Source organism: Sciurus carolinensis, chromosome 8 (genome assembly GCF_902686445.1).
Source record: "Sciurus carolinensis chromosome 8, mSciCar1.2, whole genome shotgun sequence".
Classification (NCBI taxonomy): Eukaryota; Metazoa; Chordata; class Mammalia; order Rodentia; family Sciuridae; genus Sciurus; species Sciurus carolinensis.
The window spans coordinates 127,544,372-127,560,263 of NC_062220.1; the positions used below are offsets into that span (position 1 = coordinate 127,544,372).

At 46.1% G+C, this 15,892-nt stretch overlaps 1 protein-coding gene across 2 annotated transcripts in view; it reads right to left on the reverse strand.

Annotated features, from left to right (window-relative positions):
• Positions 1–591: 591 nt before the first annotated feature.
• Pitpnb (phosphatidylinositol transfer protein beta) overlaps positions 592–15,892 on the reverse strand; it is a 61,247-nt gene continuing 45,946 nt past the window's right edge. Inside the window, exons 9-12 of one of the 2 annotated variants that reach the window (XM_047560356.1) lie at positions 8,501–8,611; positions 6,763–6,885; positions 3,590–3,675; positions 592–2,417 (exon numbers count right to left, since the gene is read on the reverse strand). In XM_047560356.1, coding sequence (XP_047416312.1) covers positions 3,628–3,675; positions 6,763–6,885; positions 8,501–8,611 — 282 coding nt within the window. In that variant the 3' untranslated portion in view covers positions 592–2,417; positions 3,590–3,627. The remainder of the gene's footprint in view (positions 2,418–3,589; positions 3,676–6,762; positions 6,886–8,500; positions 8,612–15,892) is intronic. The other variant, XM_047560354.1, reaches the window with a different exon arrangement.

The window sequence follows — 15,892 nt, forward strand, 5'->3', positions numbered from 1 at the left end:
ACACCGCCTCTGAAACAGAACACCGAAAAGCTCGCCTCAGAAGACAAACCAGACACCCTGGGAATAGGACAACAGGCATTGAATCCACCCACACCGCTGGCCACCTCTCCTCCTGCCAAGGACTCTAGAAATAAACTGACACCACAAGAACACACTTGCTACTCGTCCACAAAGGGCAGACTAGAAATGACACAGTCCTCAGAGAGGAGAGGTAAAATTAGCCCCAAACCGAAAAGCCACGATCTTGAAGCGACCAGAATCTCATGGTGAAATCCTGATGGGAGTACTTAAAAAAAAGACTGTCGCTTTCCATATTTTCCCCTCTACAAATAAGTTTTAAAAACCGCTTTAGTTTACTGCCTAGCTTTTAAAGACAGAAAAGCATTTCAGAAACTGAAAGTAACAACTTGGTGGGGCACAAGTGCCTTTCAAGAAAAACTTTGCAATAAAAACATAAAACCCGTTTCTCCCCTTTTTTCTTCCCAGAGTGGGAGTGCTGCAAATCACAGAATTCTAGAAAGACCCACGAGGAGGGCTGCAGAGTGCCGGGCAGGCCGTGGCATCAGGGAAACAACCACTCAAGCACACAAGTGGCATTTTGTGATCAAATTTATTTTTGTTTAAATCTCATTTACTTTGTTTTACTGTAATTTACACAAGAGACTGCCAAGTCAACTAGGTATTTTACATTCACCACACATCCCCTCAAATCTCCACAGTTGTTAGAAAAACATCAAAACCTGCGCGCCGGACTCTGGCTTCCGCGTGTGCGCGAGCTCCCGGGAGACTAGAGACGCCAGCAAGGGTGGGTCCACGAACGGAGGGCCGGACTCCCGCTCCACGAACGAGCATCCTCTTTCGCCTGGCACTCTGCAGACAAGGATCGCCCCACACCTCGCTCCCCACAGTGCCCGGGGAGTGAGCAGCCGTCTCCACCATGAGCACACGGGACGTGAGACACATGGGGCGTGAGACACGCGGGGGTTGCTGGGACCAGGGCTCTCAGCGCGGCAGTGGTCCGCACCACCCAAAGCTGCAGCCTCCAGCCGGGACGCAGGACACATGCAAGCGCAGAGCGAGGAGGGCAGGACCTCAGCAAAGCAGATGCCTGACGGGTGTGACTGCAGGGGCTGGTGTGTTTTAGGAGCAGCGGGAGGTTAAAGACGACAGTTTGCTGCCCCAAGGCCTCAACAATGTCACTCCGCTCAGGCTCCCGGGACTGACAGGAGAACTGCATCCAGGCGGAGAAAGCTGATAAACATCTACCTGGCTACGGCTCCTTCTCAAACACAGAAGAACAAGAAAAGGTGGCAGTGACTTCGAACCAGCACTTTCCTGATGCCTACTCAGGGAATGTCGTTGGGGGTCCCACTTGAGAGCAGACCCAGAGTCGGGCCACCCGTCCGCAGGGCCTGCCGAGCGTGCGCAGCGAGCCTGAGCCGCACTGCACTGTCCTCCCCACGGGCGGGCGGCGCCCCCAAGCTCAGCTGTCACCGCTCCCGTCCCTCCTGCCGAGCGTCCACACTGTGACTGCAGAGGACAGCCGCGTCGGAAAGGAGGCTCGCGCCCACGGCACCCTTAAGACTGATTCGCATCCATCTGTTTACCTAACGAGAACCTGAAATTTTCTAGTGTTTATTATAAATCACAAACCATCATCTCCGTTTTTCTAGGTTTGATGTAGAAAAATACTTGAAATTTAAAATACAAAACTCCAATAAAAACCAGAAAAATTTTTTAAAAGGACTTTCCCCTCAAACTAGTAAAAACCAGCCTGTAACTTTACTCCTTATTTAATAGATATCATCAAATTTGGCTGGAAGATAATGACCATCCAGAAATAAATAGTTATAAATACATTCAGAGTTTACATTCCAGATTCATGGGAGTACCAAAAATTTTTGAAGAAATCTTTCTGTGGGAGTCTGTTGCTTATGGGACTAAAATTAAAATTTATAAGAGACTGATTTAAAAGAACAGAAAAATAACAAAAGGCTATATATATTGGTCCACAGCTTGACATTTATGAAACATACCAGCTAGTATCACATCGCAGTCAATTTGTCCATTAATGGTATTACTCTGATAATTATTAAAATCTGTTCCAGGTATATATATTGAAAATATTTTCTTTTGCATTCTTGCTGAAGACAGGTACAGTACTTTGGAGAAGTCGTACTGATCCCTCCAGTATGTCTGTATGTACATATGTACACGCGTGTGTGCATCTGCAGCTGTAGCTCCATGCCTCCCACCTACAGCTGCAGACACACACACACACACGTGGCTGGGAACCTGTGCAGGTGTGTGTCACCACAGCACACGTCGGAAACTTCAACACTGCAAGACACTGGTCAGATTCGTCGTCACTCGTCACTGGCTGCACTTGTTCCCCTCACTTGACCTTGATTACGTAACTGTAAGAAAAGCGGAATGAAAACGCATTACCACACAGACACTGGCAAGATCCAAGACAGCAGATTGTCACACAGTCTCCAGAAAAACGGTCAATGTGGCACAACTTTGGGCAGAACATTGACCCCACTATGGCACCTTAGATTTTTAATGTTTAAATAGATTCTGGCCGTATTGATAGCATAACATTTTGTTACATTAGATGGAAAATTAAATTAGAAGCAAAATAAATCACAGAAACTTAGCAATAACTAAAGGAAAACTTAAAAAAAAAAAAATGAGCACTATACAAAGAGAGGGCTTTTGGGAACCCTAGGAGAGCCCCTCCATTCACAGTTGGTACGATCACCCCTTTTCATGGCTGAGCAGCCCAGTCACCCCGGTTTAGCCACTGGAGCAGCAGCTTACTAAGTGGGAAAGCGAGGAGCCACCGAGGAGAGGGGAGCACCATGCCTGTTCCCCATGAACAGCGAGGTGTGGTATTTACACCTGACAGCCTGCTGCCCATTTCTGTTTACCCAAACTCATTTCAATATGTGGTTTAGGTTGTGGTGTTCATTCTTATTCCCCTTTAGGGCAATCTGTGATCTGGGCACACGAGCTTGTGTTAGATAAATAAGATCATGGGCATCTTTCACGCTGTAAGTTAAAGCCAAAGTGCATTTGCACAGAGTCAAGCCAATTGCAAAGGTAACTGAAAACCACGTGGGAACGCTCTGTGATGCACACAAAAAAATTTCGCCTTGTTTTTTTAAGCGACTTATTGAGGTTGGTTGGTCCTTATGGTATGGGATGAAGGGTCTTTTTTCATTGAAAACACTAACATATTTCCCTACTAACCCCACATGGCTCTACTGAGAAGCAGGCAAGTTACCTGACCACTGAATGCCAGCCAGCTTCTGAGAACGTGCCCTGGGATGAGCGAGGGCACGCGGCAGCTGGCTTCTGACCTAACACTGAGCAGGTGAGTGAGCTCGGCCTGTCGCACAGATACGAATGAGTCTTACAGGATAATAACTCAGGCATTCACTGTCCATTTCTAAAATATGTATCTTCTAAATTTTAAAAATAAAGTCACATTTAACCCTTAGCACCTCTGTGCTCAGCAAGTCAACTCCCCCTTACCAACAGGTACAGGTTTTTAAACGTTCTTTTTATCCAGGTCTTCACTTACACAGTTTGATATTGTCTCTGACCCTACAGGGGACTCATCTAGACATCAGCAGCCGACGTGCCTCGGACGGTACCCTTCTTACGCATCTAAACGTAAAATAAAATCATGAGCTGCTAAAATCAGACTCTAAGTAGGGGTTAGTAAGCAAAGGGAGAAAAAGGGCCTAGATGAGCTGATGAAGGAAGGCCACCTGTTGACAACCATATGCACCTAAGAATGAAGAGCCGAGGCCCCTCCGAGATTCTTGGCTTGAAGATAGTCTTGCAAGAGGCTCTCCTCACACAGCATGAAAAGTACCTATATTTGTATCGAAGAAACGAATGCCTACAGGCTGATAGGAAATGATCACAGACACCAATGGGTATGGGATGCACGGCTGCTGTCAATACAATGTGACCAACTGCCCCAGTGGTATGGTTTGTATTTCCTTAGTCCCTAGGCCAGCGGGAAGTCACGGAGGGGGGGCCACCTCTGCTGCTTCTGAGGCCAGGTCTCTCAGAGTTCTTTACAGGAAGGTCACAGAACAGAGGGAGAATAGAAGCAGCAAGCGAGCACAGAGGCAGTATATGGCAAGAAAGTCAGCACAGAAGGTCAAAAGAAAGGCCGGGCATTAGAGCAGCCCACAGACAAACCCCAAGAAGAAAACGAAGGACTGAATGTGACAAATGTACCTTTCAAGTTCAACACACACTGCCCTCCCCACACCCAGAGGCACGGCTGGGAACACAGGAGTAACAGCTGTCCCCGGAAGCCCTTCAGTGCTGCGCTCGACTCCAGAGCTCTGTGGTGCAGGCAGGGTGCTCCTCTCCTGCCCAGCCTCGCAAGGTGCCAGGCCTTCTCTACCTGACCAAACGCAGTGGAAAGAAAGCAAGCGGATTCTGAAACTATTGGTGAGTTGAGAGCACTAGCGTGCATCAGCTTATTCCCCCAGGTGTCAGGGAGGCAGGACCTGAGGGCTGGGGCAAGGTCCGGAGTGCTGAGGAGCACTTCCGACATCAGGCCTCGCGAGCACGCACGGCCCACTGTCTGCAGATGCTCAGGACTCAAGGCAGCAGCAGTACCATGAGGAGCGAGATGCTCCCCGGCCACGCAGCAGTTCAACTTCGACAGGATCCCATCTTAAGATGATGGACTGCACAGGGACTGATCAGCCCGAGCCACATGGGTGCAAGAATGCTGGCGCTCATCACCTGAGGCTCTGGGTGACTGTCCACCCCGCGCCTTCTGGGGCAGGAACTGACTTGCACGAGAAGCAGCTGAGCCTGCAGGGCCACTGCCACAGGTGGGAACGAGTCACCAGTTCCACATCATGGGTTCAGGTGATCAGGAGACTGAACTTGCATAGGCAAGAGTGGAGGAAGAAGGGGCTTTGGCCAAGTTCTGTCCAAGGACTTGTCCGAGGACTCAGAGTCAGGTGGGGAGGGCTGAGTCACCCCTGGCCAGTGCTGACTGCTCCTCTTCAGGTAAAGACAGTTCTTCAGCAAAACACCCAGAACCAAGAGAAGGGCTCTTTCCCAAGGGTTCAAACCAACAGAAATAAAGCCATTTTCTGTTTCCTCTGCGTGCGGTAAAGCCTCGCTGGCAGTGGCAGAGCTGTGCCATGAGCTTATGAATACATGTCACCGCGCAGTTGCGGATGCCCAGGACGCCAGCTGCAAGGAGGTGCCAAGTGGGGGAGCAGCCGTCTCTGCAGCCTGGGGCTCGACCCCAGGCAAGGCGGGAAGAAAGGGATTATAACGGGTGGGGTGGTGACAGGGATGCTTTTCTGGGGCAGAGGAGGACAGCTCACTGTTCAGAGCAGGGAAAGGAAAGTGGGCAAGAGGCAGGGAAGGAAGGAGGGAGGCACCCACAACTGCTCCGGCCTGTTTTGCTCGAAAGCAAAGGGCTGAGGGGCCTTCGACTCTCACCATTTCACCATCCCACGCCAAGGATCCAGAACTCCGAGTCCTACCATTTAGTATGAGAAACTGGGGCCAAACAGGTTCCTACTGGCTGGTCTAGAAACCAAACTCAAATTATGATGTCGTCTCTATGGGAAAATATGTTCCAAATTTCAAACAATCAACCTAAAAAAATTTGGAGCAAGATCCATTCATAAGCTGGAGTCTGCCTGTAGTTTACTTTATGTATAAGATAAGGTTAAAACATTTTATTGCCTTATAAAGAAAATACGTCCTGGTCCTCTCAGAAGGTTTGTGTAAAGCTAATTAGAAGCAGACCTGCTGCAATCACCAAAAGTAAGCAAACTTAAACACAGAATCTTTACAATGAGATGTGCCAGAGAAACAGGCTCCTTCTGTGCCAGACAACCTGACTCGCTGCTGCTCTCCTTGACTAAATGAGGTCCCCCTCCCACACAGGCATGTGTCACACACCCGCACCTGCGGGCTTCTGGAGGGGGGCCTGCTGGCAGGATTGGGGGGGGCTGATGGGAACCATGAGCAGGCCTGGATATCCCCTGGGTTCGCTTCCCCTCCGCGGCCTCGCTGCCAACTGCAGACAAGCGTGGCCCAGGGCAAAACCAAAACCAGACACAGGCAAGAGGAAGCCAGGGAAGAACTCGGCCCTGAGAGAAAGGAGACACCCACTGGCACAGGAGGAGCTGGGATGGGCTGAGTATCATGACGGCAGCTGACCTCCTGCCAGGGGATCACCGGATCTGCCCCAAGCTGAAAACAAGTAAGCACTCACTGCCGGGAGGGGAGGAGGGGGGCATTTCTAGATCAGTGGCCACACACGCCTCACCTTGTCTACAGAAGAGGGAACCAGGACTTTAAATGCTGACACCTAGAATCAGCCGTGACGGAAACTGAGCCGAAGGCTCTTGCTCTTGCTTCTGACAAAGGAACTCTAAAGGACAGTGACCTCATGTGCTAAGTCCTAGTTCCCTCCTTGGTAAGAGAACTAATGAATGAGAAAGGCGGCAAGACCACTGGACATCTCACAGCTAACGAAGTCTACATCAAGGATGCTCTAGTTCTCCTTCAGGAAAGAGCTCGACAGAGAGAAGTCAGAACACATAGGGCTACTGGTGTCTGAGAAACTCCATTTTGATGAAGAGAGTAGGGAGTGGCTTTCAGTGACACTCTTCTTAATTCTAAGTCTACACTGCTACCCATGTGCAGTTTCAGAAAGGGGGAAATTAGAGGATTCCCACAGAATGCAAGCCTTACTGTTTCTAGTTCTTTCTGAGTCTCGTCTTCCATTCTCCTAATGTCTTCCATTGTCAGATCAATCCACTTGTCAATCCAACAAAAGAGCTGGCGATGAAAGTTTGTAAATATCCTTTTTTCTTGCTTTTAAAACAAAGGAGAAAAGTAACATTAAGATGACAAAAACCTGAGATCAATGACACATTAACCCATGAAATTCACACATTTGCTTGGTTTGAAAGGACTACTCTATGAAGTTTAGTGGAAATCTTAATTCCATCCTATTATCATTTTGTGTGGCAAAATAAAGAGAAAAATTTCTCTGTGAAACGGGAAATAATCTCCCCTGGCAAAGGGGTAATGATCTAGTAGAAACTTAAAAAAAAAAAAAAAAAAAAGTGGAATGCACGATCTCTATTCAACATACTCCTGCTGGACCCGATCTATTTTTACCTTTTTCTAAATGTCAGTGAGCAAAGGCCGAGGAGATTTTTTTTCTGCTATAAAACTACACATTATCATTCTTCACTTCTCTGCATTTCAAGGGAATACTTGAGGTGGAATAGGAAAAAATGCACCGAGAGAAAGAGAGTCCTGGGTTCTCTGGGATAAAGATGTTTATTAAATTAAGACTCATTTCCTACTCACCATTAATTCTTCTAAGCTAGGTTAGTGCCACTACATACACAGGGCGTGTGCGTGTGTGTAAAACCATGTATACAGATAATGGTTTTAATTACCGAGTTATTTAAGTTGTACTCTATGTTCCTGAGAAGAGAGAAGCACACAAAAACAGCGAGCAGTCCTGGACGATCTTCAGGTTTTTAAAACTTTGTCCATGAACACAAGGGACTTTATCAATCACACGTGTGACTTCCACGTACCAGAACTGGACTGCTAACCTAGTCCTCTGCCCCAAGAGGAAGGAAGCCGGTATTTACACAGGGCCTGCCGTGGCCACCTGCAAGCAGGCCCCAGGACAAGCGGGGTCCCCGGCATTGCGGAATCCTTCCCCTAAGACACAGCCAGCTGGGGGAACCAGAAGTGTAACAGGGGCTTCTTTTTAATGATAATGAAATAAATACTCATTCTACAGAAAAAACGAAGACTGAGGACACTTTCCACGTTCCCTGTGGATTTCTAATCAGGGGTATTTTGGCATCTGTTTAGGCGCCGAGGACTGAGCCCAGGTCCTCGCGCGTGCTGCACAAGCTACGGAACAGGCCCTGGGTAGCCGCAGGTCTCCCACCTTCACAGATCTTAACTACTACATGCTGCTTCCCTTTTAGTAATAAAGAAGAAAAGCAAAAAGCCAGTTAGGATCTGGGCCCTCAGATCACGTAAGAGTAATCCAGAGTGTACCCATTCTCAGTGAGGACTTCTAAGGACCCCAGCATGAAAGGACGCTTGTGTGTCACAGCGGTGGGCTGGGGCAGAGGAACCTTCAGCAGGAAAAGGCTACCCTCTCCCTCCAGCCAGGACCAGGACCCCTTGGGGACATGCTGCACGTGGAAGTGCTGAGAAAACCAGCATAAAAGCATTCGGAACAAAACCACTATGCATGTCCCCAAAGAAAGTCCCTTAAAACCTCTGGCATCTGTTGTAGTTGTTTCTAAGGATAAAAAGGGCAGAAACTGATTGCACAAATAATTTTCATCTCATAATGGAGGGGGAAAAGTGGTAAAGGAGAAAATCTCCCACCAAAAGCTGTCTCAGATCTGAACCTAACCTTAGGCACCACGTGCTCAACAGACGTTACCTTCTGAATGAAGTTCTCTACTTTGCTCTGCAAGCCCCACCACTTGAACTTGATGGTCACCAGCTTGTAGGCACACATCCGAGGGCAGTCAGGGTTGTCTGCCAGCTCCTTCTGAATGAGGAAGATTGAAAAGGACAAACTGTTAAAAACCAGCAGTCGGGCAATATCACCACAGACATACGTGAAGAAAATCGCAGTCTCTTGGGTGTTCAGATATTCAAGATGTTTAGAAATTCAAAATCACTTCTGAAAAAACAGCACCACCCTACTATGAACACTCCTTCCACAGACCAAGTCGCTTTCCACCTCCAAAACTCAACAGGCACACTGCTTTGCCTCACGTCTGCCGTCCAGGTTTCTTATGAATCACCACGTGGGCTCTACTCACATCATATCCAGAGTGGGCTTTCACTACATATGGATTTTCCTAACCCAGTACCACACTCCCCCTGTGGATGCGGCAAGTCATGGCAAAAACGACAAGGACCTGCAGTCACCTCTGAACATCTGAACATGGCGAGCGGAACGACACTGATGATGAGCTGCACAGATGATTTTAAACCAAATAAGCCGATTTTAACTTCCACAAATGATTGTACCTCATGGTTTAAGTGGTGTAGCCAGGGAACAAAACCAAATCTTGTTCTGGTAAACGGGAGAGCAAGGGAAAGGACCAGAGAGAGGTGGAGGGACTAGCTGGATCAAGAAACTGAAGTGTCAAAATACAACGTCTGCAATCTACTTTCAGGAGATGACAAGACTCAATTAGCAGCTGAAGCCACAGACGTCACCCTATGTTCAAGAGTATAAAAATTTATTCTTGATTTGTAGGTTTCACCAAAAAAATGTTAAATATGTATTTGTGTGCAAAGAGGGGACAGGACAGAAGGAAGAGGGGACGGCAAATACAGCAAAGCACTGGCAACTACTGAAAGCGGCTGTGCTGGCTGTTCTAGTCTTCCTGTTTTGGAGACAGTTGTAGATTTTTCATTGCTGCTGCTGCTGGGGGGCTGCCACCCATGGCATTTCTGCCTTAGTGAGACCAGGAAGTCACCACATGTGTTTTCAGGAGGGGCTCGTGTTTTCACTTGGGCCCACTTAGCGGATGGGCTCCCTGTCAAGGGGTGTGTGCAGGAGACCCAGAGAGTCCCGAGCAGGCCCAGAGGAGGCCGGGACAGGCCTGCAGCAGGAAGCAGCACGGCATGCTCCTGCCCCGGAGCACCTACCAAGGAACACGATGCAGCAGAGGCAGAGGCGGGGATGGTCTGGAAAAGGACGATTCTATAAGCCCCCAAAGCTAGTGGCCTGTAAGGTGATATTTAAACAACAAAAGCCCCCAAAATGTCATACTGAGGACTAACTTAGGCAGAACACGTCCTATACTTGGTAGGACTCAAGGGCTTAGCACATACCAGTTCCCTCTCTCCTCACTCGTTAACAGCTTAATTTGTCACTTTCGAGCTTCGTACGGTTTCAACCAAATTCCCTCATAAGAGTAAAAAAGCCAAAGTCGTGTGCGTTGTAGGAACCTCTTTTTTTTGGTACCGGGAACTGAACGCAGGGGCACTTGACCACTGAGCCACATCCCCAGCCCTATTTTGTCTTTTATTTAGAGACAGGTCTCACTGAGTTGCTTAGGGCCTGGCTTTGAATGCTCGATCCTCCTGCCTCAGCCTCCCGAGCTGTTGGGACGGCGCTTGCCTGCAGGAACCTCTTGTAAGAACTAAATCACCACGTCCGAGGTGGAAGCAGCCTTGCAGCAGGGCCTTCCTCTCGGCTCCACCCAGCACTCAAGACACCACAACACCAGTGTCAGTCACACCAACAGCCACGGCTGCTTCCTTTGGTCTCAATCCACTTGTGCATCCGTCTTTCAATAAACTGAGTGCGCAAAGATCCCTTCCATTCAGACACAAAAATTCAGAAAATGATCAATATCTAGGTCTTACTAAAACTTACTCAAGGCTACTTTTCATTTATGCGACCACAGAACCACATCACATATCCCCCAAACTAGGATGTCCCAGTGTTTATTTATTTTTGGTACCAAGGATTGAACCCAGGGGTGCTTAACCACTGAGCCACCTCCCCAGTCCTATTTTGTATTTTATTTAGAGACAGGGTCTCGCTGAGTTGCTTAGGGCCTCGATAAGTTGCTGAGGCTGGCTTTGAACTCACCATCCTCCTGCCTCTTCTTCATGAGTGGCTGGGATGACAGCCCAGTCCAGTTCTCTCTTCTGGACCTGCAAGTCCCTGGCACTAAGCTGGGTCTTGCTGGGTGTGGAAGTGGTCACCAAGTCTTCCATAAGCCACTGCTGGCTTTGGAGGGCTCAGCTTTGTAGAAATAAGGACAGTCTTTCAGAGATCTTCCTTCAGTAAGCAATGAGCCAATGCTGAGGAACTTTCCAATCCAGGGAACACGATTTATGTACATGTAGAAAATGGCACTTGAACTGTGAAACACCTGCTGAGCAGCGGGGCCCTACTAGGAGCTCCCACTACACACAATAACTTCCTGTGTAACGTGACAGGATCCTTAACTTCTCTGGGTCACCCTTCTCTGTGAGCAGCGGGTAGGGCAGTGAGACCTAGCAGATTTCTTCACTTTCCACTGAGGTGAAACTAGGAGCAGGGGTGAGTGAACTTGGCTCCTCGAGGGTCAGGGTTGACCCAGGACTGCAGATGATAAACACAACATGTCCTTTACATTCAAAGTCTTGTCCTAAAACTTGTAATTTTATTTTTTTCTCTGTAATATGCCTTGACTTAATAAAACGCCCTGCCTATCTCCCCAGGCTGGAGTTCCTCTCTAGCTGACATTGCTCCCTCTCTTACTTATTAACCCTAAGATGCCTTCCCGACAGAACATTCAAAGGTCCTGTTAACCACCGACCGGTGACAACTTCTGAAACCCCCAAGCGCTGGACACTGTTCTCTGTAAAAACCTTGGGTGTTTCTGGTAGAATACTTCAGAACTCCCCCCAGAGGAGGGAGAATGGTTCCAATTAAGAGTGAGCAAAACGCTGTGCAAACATGCCTCTTCCAAACTCGGGCTCCAAGCACAGGGCGCACCCTGACTTCACGACTAACCAGGTTTGTTTCTCTCAAACTTTCCATCAGCTCTGGACAATTTGCTCAAATCAATTTATAAAGTAACACTGGCCTACACAACTTATTAAAAACTAAGCAATGTAACAAAAAAGAAGCAGTTTTTTGTCTCCCCAGATCTAAGATGTATATTCATTCTCAATCTGCTTTTTTGTTTTCCATCCATTTTAAAATATTATTAAAAAAACACACACACACCACAAAACATCTTTCAGGGAAGAACATGTAAACCAACTGAAGAACAAATGGATAAAAAGCCTGCTGCTTTGAATTTTTGGTCTATTTATCACAGTATCCCTTCCTCAAATAGAAGGAACAAAAAGTAACTTCTAGAACTATAATTCCAAACAGCCCTAGGAGAAAGTTGAGCACAGATAAGCTGCCTACTTCTTCTTCAACTGTTATTAGTATACACCCAATATTTAAGGTCTCCAATTATAAACACTTACAGGAGTCATCTCTTAATCTGAGCTGTGGCCTTTGAACTTGTGATTAAATCAAGGACAGGGCTTTAAAATTCTCCACTAGATGATGAAACAGAAAACTGTGAAACTGCCCAGAAACAGCAAACAAAACCCGAAAGAAACCTTTTGGTACCGTCCTTTGGGGATGTAATCTGATACTATGTAAAGTCTTAAAGTTGTTTATATCCTACCATAGACCCTTTAATCTGGCAATTTCACTTTCAGAAATGTACCCTATTCATCAGGTAAGGAAACAGCAACACCCTAGATTTATTTGTAACAGCAAAACCCCTATACTTATTAATTATTAACCTCAACACCACTAAGAGAGAGTGGTGAAATACTTCATAGGCCTTCCAAACAATGGGCTATTATGCACAGAGCCATTAAAGGCCATTTTTCAAAGAACGGCTAACAAGGGGGGGCTACCAACATAAATAAGGTATCTATATATGGTGTAAACATTTACAGCAAAATAAACTACAGGAATCAGGAAATATACCAAATAGTAGTAATTAAATGATAGAAATAACAACTAATTTTTATTTTCTTTTGAATACAATTTCTTAATTTCAAAACTCACATTTTATCATGGAGAGGAAACTATGTTTAAAAAAATTGGTTCTAAAAAGTGTGTTGGCACACAGCCATATATTTTAGGACAAAGATTTACTCTGTCCTTAAGTTATCTGGGTACTATTTCAAATTTTAGTTCTTCTTTAACTATAAACAAGCTAAATGTTTTTCTGCTTCTTTTTAAAGTTTAATAAATCAAAGCTACATGATATCAATCTAAAAGCTGAATTAAGATCTTTAACAGACTTAGTTCAGTCCATATTATTTTCCTAAAAGTACCCACAAGGTGTATATGCAAAGTAAAACCCCAAACAAGCAGGGGATGGGGTGTGCCTGTAGTCTCAGCGACTGAGAAGGCTGAAGCAGGAGGATCGCTGGCTTGAGCCTAGAGGTTTGAGGACCACATAGTGAGATTCCACCTCCCCGTCTTAAGAGTCGAAATCTGAATTAAGATCTTAATTCCAATCCAGCCCCAAACTCACTTTCCCTCATCTAAGGCAAGCCAGTTAATATTAATTCTCCTGATCTAGGAGCAGACAAAATTATTTTGCTGCACAAATGAATTTAAGCATGAATATTTCAAAGGACAACTTTTTAAAGAAGATAAAGACTTGATGGTTACAAAAAGAACCATCAGAAGTTCTCTAAGATGGGGATCATGGGTTAACAGGAGAATCCCAACTCATAACTCTTTTCTACATAATTTAAATTTCATCAGTAATATAGTGAAAGCACTAGTTGGTTCTGAAATGTTTCCAAAATTGTATTTAAATAGTTTGTATATTCACTGAATTCCTTACATTTCATCTTACTAACTATAAATAAAGCTCACAAACTCAAATCATGTTTTTAATTTAACGAGGCATATTAGGTTACTCTAAGGTATGTGGACCAGGCCTATGGGGGCATAATGTACACTGGAACCACACAATGTAACTAAACACACACAGCGTGCAACTGGAATGGGGAGCGATGGGTCCATGCTAGCCACGAGAACTAGTTTCTTGAATCGGTGACAAAAATATACAAACGCAAAAGAAAAAAAAAAATTCAATGGCATTCTGGAAACTAGTTTTCTAAAAATGCAGGCCTCTTGTAGCCCCTTGAGACATGTCGACTTTACATATACTTTTTCTGTTTAAAAATGTGTTGGGATAGACCCATCAGCACATTGCAAAGATTCAAGAATTTCTATGAGGTTCACACTACCTTCCTATTTTGATTTTTCAATTTCAGGCAGTCTGAGAGTTCAATTCTGGCAGTTCATTCTGTAATGTTAAGTTTCCAACCCAGAGTTCATTAAGAAAGTTGAGAGATACCCACCGCTGGGGCAGCTGCAGTGTGTGCATCAGTAAATACTGACCTGGCATCGCGGAATATGTGTAAAGTGCGTGTACTGAAATTTCAAGTGAAACCCCCACTTTCCAAATCAGTCATTATTTCAATGACTGATAGCTGTCCATTTTGGTGGCCATCTGGACAGACCCATGTTGGATATTTACCTTTCTGTAAGTACGTGGCAAATCCAACCTTTAATTGACTTTTATTTGGTGGAAGACAGTGAAGATGAATCCAGCAAATGCTTACTAAGTACCTACCATGAGCAAAGCTCTCTGCTAGCCACTGCCACACATCAAGGTGAGGAGAAGCCTGACATTAGGAGAAAGAAAGGTGGGGAAGGGTAGGCCGGTATGAGCACGCGACCCACACCTGACACGGGACATGTCAAGTGCCACGAGAAGGTCATCTATGAGACCCCAGTGGGGTCAGAGGAGAGTCCGGTCTGCTTGGATAAATGGGGCGTGTTAAAAAGAAGTAAATGTGACAAAGGTTCAAAAAGTCAAACTAACTATAGGTTAAATTAATTCTACAAAAATAGGCAAAATAAAATTCAGACAGAAATGCTTCTGGCCTGTAATAGGATAATCAATCACATTTTCCAGGTTCCTCCCAAATTTAACCCCTGCCGCCCTCCCCACCCACAGTGGGGACTGAACTCAGGAGTGCTCTACCGCTGAGCCACATCCCCAGCCCTTTATTTTTTGAGACAGGGTCTCACCAAGTTTCTTAGGGTCTCCCGTAATTGCAGTGGCTGGCCTCAAACTTTTGGTCCTCCTGTGCCAAGCCTGTGAGTGGCTAGGATTCCAGGCGTGCAGCACCCCGCCTGGCTTCCAACCTTGATTTTTGTGTAGTTCACGTCTGTTTTACTTACCAGGACTAGGACATGCGCTTCATGTTTGTGTTCATTTACTGTGGAAATGACACAATGTACGAGTGAAACCACAGGTTCACATTCAAACGCAACTCATGAAGAAAACCTGTGTTTCTGGCAGCGTCAGGAAGAAGCTCTGCAAGACGTCCACGTGGCCAGCCCCTTCTCACGCACCCATGCCTCCATCTGCTTCGGCCCCACCTAGAACAGGGACGTTCCGTGGCCAAGATAAGCTACGACTAATCATGTCTCTCAGGTTCTTTGATTCTTGAAGACATGGAGCGGCTTGTTTTGGCGTACTCCGTGGAAGTTAACATAATTAATAGAAAAGAGTACGGAGTGTATTTTGAAAATTTAACCAACAAAACAAGTCACCAAACCTGGTACTCAAAAATATCAAGGGCTGGGCTGGGGAGAGAGCTCAGTTGGTAGAGTGCTTACCTCGCAAACACAAGGCCCTGGGTTCAATCCCCAGCACCGCAAAAAAAAAAAAAAAAAAAAAAAAAAAAATCCAGGGCTGGGGCTGCGGCTCAGTGGCAGAGCACTTGCCTAGCTTGTGTGAGGCACTGGGTTCCGTCCTCAGCACCACAAAAAATAAATAAAATAAAGACATGCTGCCCACCTACAATTACAAAAATTAAAAAAACAACAAATATCAAAAAGCAAGTGAAACAAAACCCCAGCCATAACAGTAGGTCCAAATTATTATACTTTGTCCAAAATGTGGCTGAACCAGAAACTCATCCTTAAGCCCCTCTCTGTCACCCACCAAAGGGTTTCAAACATGACACTATAGGGCGGCAACAGATTTTCAAGTACCTTCACACGTTTCCTGAACCTCACAGACATTCTAGGCTAAGACAGGAGTGCACCATCAGTCTCTCTACTAGGGTGGCTGCCAGGAACAGGACAATGCCCAAGAGCCACCAGGTTCTGGGTCTCTTTCCTGCCAGTCACTATCACAAAATGGATTTCCACAGCTGGGTTTTAACTTCTCCCTCAGCGCCCACTTCTATTCTTCCTCTCCCTAGC